The sequence below is a fragment of the Nuphar pumila genome, chromosome 2 (assembly GCF_984573655.1).
Source record: "Nuphar pumila chromosome 2, dmNupPumi1.hap1.1, whole genome shotgun sequence".
NCBI lineage: Eukaryota > Viridiplantae > Streptophyta > Magnoliopsida > Nymphaeales > Nymphaeaceae > Nuphar > Nuphar pumila.
In genome coordinates this window covers 109,590,017-109,599,785 of record NC_143250.1, presented here as the reverse complement: position 1 = coordinate 109,599,785, position 9,769 = coordinate 109,590,017, and the positions used below count along the sequence as shown (strand labels likewise).

General features: G+C 39.7%; 1 protein-coding gene across 1 annotated transcript; it reads right to left on the bottom strand.

Moving 5' to 3' along the window:
* Positions 1 to 411: 411 nt before the first annotated feature.
* LOC149846683 (putative pectin methyltransferase QUA2) lies at positions 412 to 9,507 on the bottom strand. The gene is made up of 9 exons (XM_089996499.1): positions 8,797 to 9,507; positions 7,838 to 8,612; positions 7,425 to 7,557; positions 6,836 to 7,076; positions 5,858 to 6,083; positions 5,539 to 5,714; positions 5,069 to 5,372; positions 3,935 to 4,073; positions 412 to 956 (listed from the first exon to the last, which is right to left on the bottom strand). Exons 2-9 carry the CDS (start codon positions 8,602 to 8,604, stop codon positions 801 to 803), a joined length of 2,142 nt encoding a protein of 713 aa, XP_089852625.1. The 5' UTR covers positions 8,605 to 8,612; positions 8,797 to 9,507; the 3' UTR covers positions 412 to 800.
* Between the last annotated feature and the right edge of the window lie 262 nt (positions 9,508 to 9,769).

Below are 9,769 nucleotides of genomic sequence, written 5' to 3'. Positions count from 1 at the left end.
ATAATCCTTCTCCCACACTCAAAAAAGCTCTCGTTAAATCGATGAGCCTAAGCAACCATCGTGAAGGTGAGAACTTTTATATAGTTCAGGATAACCCTCTCCCTTCCTTTGAATGGGGAGGGGGAGGGTGAGGCTTATCCTCATCCCCAATGCAACAGGAGGGGAAGGCGGTTCCTTTTTTGAGGAACCTCTTTCCCCAGCTCTTTTTTTTTTTTTTTTTAAACTCAAGATGTCGGGTGGGTTTTACAGTAATATATTCAGTTAATTCAATCATACAGAAGACAGTAGAAACAAGAGTGGAATTTCTACTCTTACGCATTTACATATAAGCATATAGAATTCCTCCACGTATTGTGTAAAATGTCATCAACCCCAAACCCAAAGAAACCTGTCAGAAGAGGAAGAACAGAATTAAGCAACAAGCTGGTAGTATATGAATATCATTCATTAACCTTTTTATGAATTGACTACATAGTTCATTATTCAGTAACTTTTACAAGAATCTCATAATTTTTATCACAGTTTCCTGTATCCTTACAAATTGACAATTACAGTACCCTCTTTTCAACTGCACATGTTACACGTCCCGAGGACACCTTGCGGTTCCTAGGATTCTAAATCGCATCCACCTCTGTTTTAATCTGTCCCTGTCAAATCTTTGATTTCCTTTCTCTTCCTTGTATGTTTAGGGTTTCTTCTTTGGTGGAACTTTATAATATTCAATTATCATGGAAAAATTAATGACTTTTTCCTCCAAATGTTCAAAAAATCAAAATAAATATGAAACAGACACCTTCCCACTATAGTTGTTTCTTGATGAGCGGCTTTTGGCAGATGAGGAGTCTCTCTTCATTATTACTTTCTACTTCTACCACACGTGCATCCCATTTCATCTGTGTGGCAAGGGATCTAGCTATATCAATGTTAGAAGACTTGTCACGGAGAACCACCCAACCCTGCACAGGATACATCAGTTAGTTTAATATGCGTTAATAAATGGTGCTAAGAATGCAAGTGGCAATCCTGCTCAGACCAATAAAATATGCAGATAAAACAAACAATTCAGTTTTAATCATAAGAAGAGTCTGTAGAGAAAAGGAACGCTCCAAACATGAATATATACAAGATTCTAAACTTCAAGACAAATTTATAAGCAGATCGGACCAAACGGTGCTCCAATGATTTAAAAGAATAAGAACAAAAAGCTAAGTCAGCAACACAGCTTTTCATACTTTATCAACAATAGGACTTGAAGATACTCCACATTTACGAAGATCTAACCATTCTATTGCTACCAGACCTATAATGTTAATGGGAAATGGAAGAGAATTTGCTATTGGACAGCCTCGGACCCAGTTTGTGTTTAGTCAATAATTTCCTTCTTGAAAACTGTTACTTATATCACTAACAGATGCTTTCACCAAAGATATGTTGGAACCAAAGGTGGGCAACCAATTCTCGAAAGGGGAATGCAGTCATGCAGGTGATCCCCTAGGACAGAGATTTTTTGCAACCTCTATTCTCTCTACAATTTCAGGAATTCCTTATGAATCCTCAGTAGGTTTTCTTCATGTCCTCAACTGCACCATAGAATGCCTCCAAACAAGGCATGAGAGGGGCCAGATTGGGGTCATAACCCTTGGTGAGACACCTTTCCAGAAAGGATACACCTTTCACGGTGAAGTGCTATGCACCTGTTGATTTTTTTTCTAGGTTTGATATAGTTTTACATGTTTTATTAATGTTATATGTTATACGACTCATAATGTTGACCATTTAAATCTCGAGAGAGATCGACCCTACCTCTCTTATTAATGGGTCAAATACCATGGCCGTTAAGGTGACCCTTAATGGTCATGTCTTATGGCCACTTACAAAGTCATCAGACTAAAATGAAATGCAGTATTGCACCAAGCAAGTTTACATACAAAATGAATAACCCACTGAACCATATGGAAGCTAAAAATGTCTTCAGAGGAAAAGGTCTAAAACAGGAATGTTCTGAAGAAATCAACCAAGAAGCTTAAGAAAACATTAGAAGCCAAAGTAGAAGTGGTGAGAGAAGCTCAAGCTCAATAGGATTGGCATTTATCACAAAATTACTTCGTTAACACATGACTTCAGAGATGACACACTAACAATTAGAAACACTTGGCATTTATCACAAAATTACTTCCTTAACACATGACTTCAGAGTTGACACATTAACAATTAGAAACACAAAGAGCGGCATGCCACACCGAGTCAAAAGGCAATCAAATGGCAAAACCAGCACTTAACACCTTGTTGGAAATATAAATAAAGATGTAAGGACCTAGGCCAAAGATGTGGAATATCATCATGAACTCTGAGACAGTCTTTGCTCTCAGATGCAGATGAGATTAGGATGTCTGGTGCTCTATTCCTAGTATACGACAAGACCCAGTCTAATTCACTGCAAACAAAGCCCTTGTGGCTTGCATGAGATTGATTTATGGTTACAGGTGCAGTTGCTTTGGCCAAGAACAATAAGGAAAAAAGAAGAACCAAAAACAAGTGATTCCATGCACAAAATGTCAAGGTATTCTCTAAAGACACCCTTGCAAAACACATCTATTCATTGTATTGTTTCATTAACAGAGACCAAAGAAAATTCAGTCAAAGAATAATGGCCTTTGGAAGCAGAAAGATTCATGAATCTGATCAGCCAGCTAAAATGACAGTTGCATTACACATCTAACCACCAGTCATGTTAATGGATAGTTCAGTTGGAAATTTCTGTGCAAATGCAGAACAGAGAATTATTTACATTTTCTATGCCGATGCTACATAGACAAGAAAATGACTAAATCCATGCAGAACCTGTGGTAGTATGAGAAGTTATTTCCTAGATCAATAACGCCCCATGGAGCTGACTTCATTATTTTCAGAAAACAAAGAATTATTTTACATTTTTTTATGTTGATGCTACATAGACAAGAAAATGACTAAATCCATGCAGAATTTGTGGTAGTGTGAGAAGTTATTTCCTAGATCAATAATGCCCCGTGGAGTTGACGTTCCAAAGGCTCCACTCGAGAGCCTTTCATTGCCCTCATGAAACAAAGGCAAAAAAAGAGATTTTGAGCCATAACAGTTAGATAATTTTCAATGATCTATTTTATTTTCCCCTTGTATGCTATGTAATAATTTTTTAGGAAGCCTACAAATCATATCAAGCTTTTTGACCCCTAGCACCACGGTCTTAGATATGGTTCATGTTCAACAGTTGGGAAATTCAACTAATATCACAGCTTGAAAAAAAAAGACAAAATCAAGATCAATAATGAACAAAATATGTCGTACCTGCACTCAGATTTTCACATTATAAAAAAGGAGCAGATATTCAAGAATATACTCTAAAGGACAGGTGATGAGTGATATAAAAAAAATACTACCTGATTTATTCAAGAATCAAGACCATTAACAGATCAGCACTAGTTAATTCATTTAGTTACAAATTTTCTACTCAAGTTTAGGGAATGCAAAACCAGGGAGTCTTAACTTGTAAACTGCTTGCTTACAGTTTCCACATGGTTGCCCCAAAGATCTAACCGAATTTGTTGCCAAATGGAAGCACGATTTTTCAAATTGTACGCATGGATGAGTGAACATCATTTAGAGCACCAATTAAACAATTAGTTAATACAACAATTTCAAGCATTTTAACTTCCTCAAGGAGAACTCATTTAATAAACAGGAAGAGAAAACTATTGAGGGAAAATTAATGGTTCTAACACAAATTACAATTGCAGTTTCTAATGGTTCATCAATCATGTGAAACAAATGGATAATAAACTACAAGATAGCACAGCTAAATCCCAGCCCTTCAGATAACAGTACTAATATCAAGTAATGACTAGAATACTTATGCATAAACAAAGGCAGCTTCAGAAAGCCTGAGTTGAAACATCACCTCTGGCCGAAGTATACGATCCATCTCCAAAAATATGTCAAATGTGGTACACCTGTGTTGGAGCACACTTTCAAGTGAAAACAAGCTATCAGCATGCAACATATCGTAAGTTCTGGGGTATGTAGGAAATGCTTCACACCTGAATAAAGACGGAAAATCATAAGACCGAATGAAGTGCTAAGTTCCAAAGCATTTCAGATATTAAAAATTAAAGTTCAAGAACTGCATTGTTTTACAAAATAAGCCAGAACATGTGGCAGAAAACCCAAAGAGCATGTGTAAGTTCCTTTAAGCTTGTATATTCTATCAGCTTTGTCCACTGGGGAGCTAAAGTTTCTGCTCTTCAGTGCCTTTGCAACTGCTGTTACCTACTTGGCATACACGGTGTAGGAACTAAAAAATAATGCAACAAACAAACAACCCACCAAGAACAGAAAAGGTGGGAGAATGTGAGAAAACAAAATACTAGCTATCAATAGCTTCAAGGTAGTTCTAAGGCCTGGAAGATCACAAAAGAAAGATGTGACAGTGAGCTAAGGATAGGCAATTTCTTGGTATCATCTGCCACCACTTTATGCCAACAAAGATTCCTACAAGGTCTGGGCAGCAGTGTTCTTGGGGCAAGGCAGAACTAGGGTAAGCACAAGACCTGATTATATCAATCTGTGGTCTTAAGAACTCGCAGACATCCCAAGGATTCATCACAGCAACGGACTCAACCCACCTTAGCTCTGGGCAAGGTAGACATCATTCCACGATTTCCACCATGATAGTGAAATTCCATTTCAAACTGAATGCCGTATGAATTTGATAATGGATTTCATCCAACAGAGAAATGCACAAGGAACACCCCTCTTGAAGGAAGCTTAAGAAGACAGACTAAAATTACAAGATGTGATTCAAGAGTGGGGAAATTCAATGCATGGCATGTTCCTTTGAATACAACAGAACATAGAACTGCAGGAGCCACATCGCTGGGCCCTAATTAACAGAAAAAGTGGAGACATCTCTAAGCTTCAACGTGGAGAACAGACATGGAGGACAACCAAATCAGTGGGTTATGTTTTTCTCAACCAAAAGTATGTACATCACCATAAAATATATCAGAAATGAGGTAGAAATGATTTCACGTACCAATCATGTAGGACACCAATGAATCCTCTGTCCAAAATAAGGGGAAGATAACTTGGATTTTCAACAGGCACAACATTCATGACCCAAACAGATTTTCCAGCATCCAGCAAAGCAGAATTAAAGCCACCAAGATGAGCATTCATATCCATTACATTTCTAAGCATGTTAAAAGGTGGAGAAGGATCCTCATCACCAGGTCTCTTTGGATGGTCCGAGAATATTAGAGGTGAGAGAAGAGACCAGTAATTTCGGATTATCAGGTTCCAGCTTATATTATCTTCGTCAAGGTCTTCTTTGTGCACACCTGATGTATAAAAGAATTTTGTTACTGATGAATCAGTGAAAAGGAATGTTAAAATAGCATGTTTAGATCTTTTTCTATTTACAAATACTGGCTGACATTTTGAGTATCATTGTAAAAATTAGGAGTAAATATGACCATTTCCCAGGTAGTGCATCAGCAATCATACCATATAGAGCAAGCTCAGTCGAATTTGGTTTAGCACGAGAAGGCCAAGATGTATGCTCTTCAATAGGAATCCATCGATGACTTTGAGTTCCTCCTATACAGGACACAAGTGGCCGATAGTATGGAAATTCAATATCACGTCCCTTCGTGCAGATAGAAGGACGTGTACTAGGTTTCCTGCAAAATCATGCAGCAACTTATAATTAGCAACACAGAAAGGAGATGATATATGACTTCCATTCATAGTTACCTTAGGAACAATGCAAAATTGTAAAAATAAACTGGAATTACAAAACAAAAAAGTGTTGTCTGCTCCTCACCTAGAGGTATAGCAGTCCCTTTTACTTGTCTTCTTCCAAACAGCAGTTTCATCCTGTTGGGACAGCAAATCCCAGCAAAGGTTTTCAGCAAAATTAAGAATGTAGTTCCATTTTTTCAGGTTCTCTTTGTTACGTGCTTTTCTGTGAGTATTTGTGATTGGTGAGGTCCAGATAAAGTAGCCTCCTGGCCTCAAAACTCTATCGGCCTCAATAAGGAAAGCGCCACCTGCATAAAACAAAGACCATGGTAAAACTCTGTACTGGCCCCATATCGGATACTTCAAAAGGAAAATGTCATCATAGATAAATGCCACTAATTAGAGCTGAAACCAGATGGCTTCTAGTAGGTTTTCAGGAATTTTGTCAACTCAGAAATCTTCATATGCTCTTCAATATGTATCTTTATTGCAAGAAAAAACTCAAATCATGCCTAGAAAGAGTTAACAGTCGGATGTTTACTCTTCACCTCAGTCACTGGATTAGAATCATGTAGATAAGGATTCATCTTGCTTGGTACTACAATATATGGATTAGTGCAATCATCTTTAAGCATGCCACAGTCTTAACCTTTTGCAGAAGAATGGTAGGATATGATTGCAGAATGTCCAAGTATAAGCTAGAGTCCACATGGTAGAAAGGGATACATGTAAGAATCATGTAGATAAAGATTCATCTTGGTTGATACTACGATATATGGATTAGTGCAATCATCTTCAAGCATGCCACAGTCTTGACATTTTGCAGAAGAATGGTAAGATATGATTGCAGAATGTCCAAGTATAAGCTAGAGTCCACATGGTAGAAAGGGATACATGTATTACCTCTCTCTCCATATATATATATATATGGAAAGAGAGAGAGAGAGAGAGACTCACATGTAGATTTATACATTCTGTAGGTACTAAACTTCTCAGTTTGGTACGCACCATATAATACATTCTAATGCAGGACTAATTTAGAATGATAGAAATATAGTACCTCTTAGGTTCCACTCTACTCCACATCTTGCACAATGGACCATGTCAAAGGAAAGAAATGGATATGGCAATTGTTTTGAACCAAAAGAACCAATCATTGCTGGAAGACCTCGTTCAAGGGTTAGCTGAACCTGACTCCCGCTAGCCTCATAATTTGCAATGCACATTGTCAACAGCTGCTTTGAAAAGAGATGTGCTCCAAAGCTACCATAACCGCAGCCTATATCTAAAACAGTTCTAACCTGTAATACATACATCAAAATACAGAACAAGTCAGTACCTAGAAAAAAATCAGCATTCAAATTTCAATTTCAACAGAATTCATGCAGCAAAGAATTAAGCGAGATTGCTTTGTAGCAGCAGCAAACTAGTAAATCCATCCTTTTTCATTGACCTATTTTTCTAAGCCAAGGAAGAAAAAAATTTCTAAAACCAGAATCAAGTATGTAGAAAAGCAAAAGTACAGGTCAAGAACAACCTCAGTATAGCAAAATTGAATTGATTATTTGCACAGTTCAGGAGAGTATAGGCTTCACTGATAACAAAGAGATGACTAAGATTTGAACAAGAAAAATGAAAAGGATACTCACGCCAGCATTAACAAAATCAGATTCGTTTTGCAACCCAATCATTCCTGCAATTTGATGTGAATAGTCTTCAACTTCATCAACAAGATAAGCCTCTGATCGGAAGGAAATCTGGTTATCCTCCAACATCATCATCCTGAAAACATATGAAACTCTATGATTAAACTAAGCACAAGAAAATTCTAACTAAACGCAATTTATGATGATCATTTTATCATACAATTCCCCCCAGTAGAACAAAATAAAGGAAGATAAAAAGCACAAGCTGACGAATTCTGCGACGCCAACAATGACAAAAGGACAGAAAAACAGTAAAAACAAGAAAAAACAAGAGTTAAGAGACGAATTAGTTCATTAACAAATGGGAATCAATCGAAATCTTAGAACAAGTAAGCTCACAGAGAATCACAACTCACCTTTTCGTCAAGCTTCCCGACGAAATGACTTCCTCGGCCGTAATCTTCACATTCATACTCCATATCACATCTCTCCCAGTAGGCCACCTCAGGGGGACTCTGTAATCCCTTGGCGGGAGGATCAAGCAATTCTGCTTCGACTTCGGATCGCAGTATCGATCGAACTGCTGGCTCTCCGCAGATCCTTCCTCCGAACCTGCAGTAGCATTGAAGCAAGGAACGTAGTCTTCCAATTCCGGGGGGCAGAAATCCAACTCTCTGAGCTTAGCCAGCCCAAGTGAGAGCACCCCAATATCTGAAAAATCCTCCATGACCTGTTCTTGAAGCCGCCGATAACCCCTATAAACGTTCGTACTCGGCGTCGTCGGCATCGTGAGCGTCCACCAGAAAGACCCACACAGAGCAAGAAGAATGACCACAACCAGACCGGATTTGAGCAACCGAAGGAAAAAGCTGGGCCGGCTCCGGGGCACATTCTGCGCGCCGGATTCGAGCCTGCTGGGCGGCAATGGCAGATCCTTCGGATCAGATCCGAGGCCGTTCTCGTCGGCAAACGGCTTCGAATTCGCCTTGCCATGGCTATCATCAAGAGGAAGACTACCCCTTCTGCTCCAAAACTTCAATAGGGACGTGAGCTCGAACGAGCTACCCAAGGAGCGAACTCTCTGCACGCCCTCCTTCTCGCCTCTGTCCTTCACCTGCGAATCGCTCGAATCTCCGCCGCCATCGGAGACGCGCCTGCTGCCTCGCTGAAGCGGCCGCGACATCCTCCCACCTGCAGCCACGCACAAATGCACAAAATCATCCAAACCCATCTCTCAGCACCAATTCGCCGTCTGGGAAGCGAGAAATCGAGTTCCCCCGCCAAGATCCCACCCCCATTTCTCAGAAGAGAAACGTGGGCTCAGAGTCTCGGGCCACCACCATTGAGAAACACAAAGAAAGGAAGAAAAACTCACCTCTCAATTAAAGATGTGGAGGCACAACTCCGAACGCCCAACTCAGCAGAAAGCCTTTACAGAGCAGCAGCAGAGCTGCAATAGAGAAACAGTGTGAGGAGGGAACCTCTGCCGCTGCTCCACCTCTGAGAGGATTCAGTTCCCTCCTTGCTGATGCATCGATAGACCATAGTAACCGTTACAGGCGTCGGTGCTTCAATGCCCACTTTAAATTCTAAAACCACCACACTTTAAATTCTAAAACCACCACCAGAATTACCCAAAGCAAATGGATACCAAGTAAAGAGTGAATGGATAGAGTCTTGCCGACAGTGATCACGCTTCTCGCTTCCCCTTCTTAATTCTCTTCCACAGAGAGAGAGAGAGAGTAAATGGGTATATTCAGAACCACCACCAAGATTCAAATCTTAAATCAGAGAATGAGCCTAACTGTCTAACAATAATCTCGTGTTCTCTCCGCGTTAGAGAGAAGGAAAGAAATAAGAGAGAGAGAGAGAGAGAATCACTCCCCATAACAAGCACCCCCCATGTGTCTCTCGACCTATAAAAAAAAGAGTAAGCGAGCCGCAGTTCAGTGGTGTAGATTTGGAAGGATCTCACGTTCACAACCAAGTGAGAAGTCCAAGATTGGTCACACTTTAAACGCCGCCATGTATAATTTATGGTCTTCTCCCCCCTTTTACCTCATTGAGAGTTTGTACCAAACGCACTGATGAATCCGTCTTCTTAAATGAACTTCAATGTTTTCTCCACCGCCACCTTGTCTGTATTCAATAATACTAAATATGAGTGGATCTCTCTCTCTTTCTCTCTCTCTCTCTCTCTCACGCGTCTTCCACAATACCGCGTTCTCTGTTCCCGCCGACGATTCTTGCCGGAAAATTACACGCTTTCGGCGGGTCATTTGTTTTCTTCTTATTTACGAGGAGTGCACGGTTGTTAAGGTGAGCACTTGGTGAATAGTGATCTACAT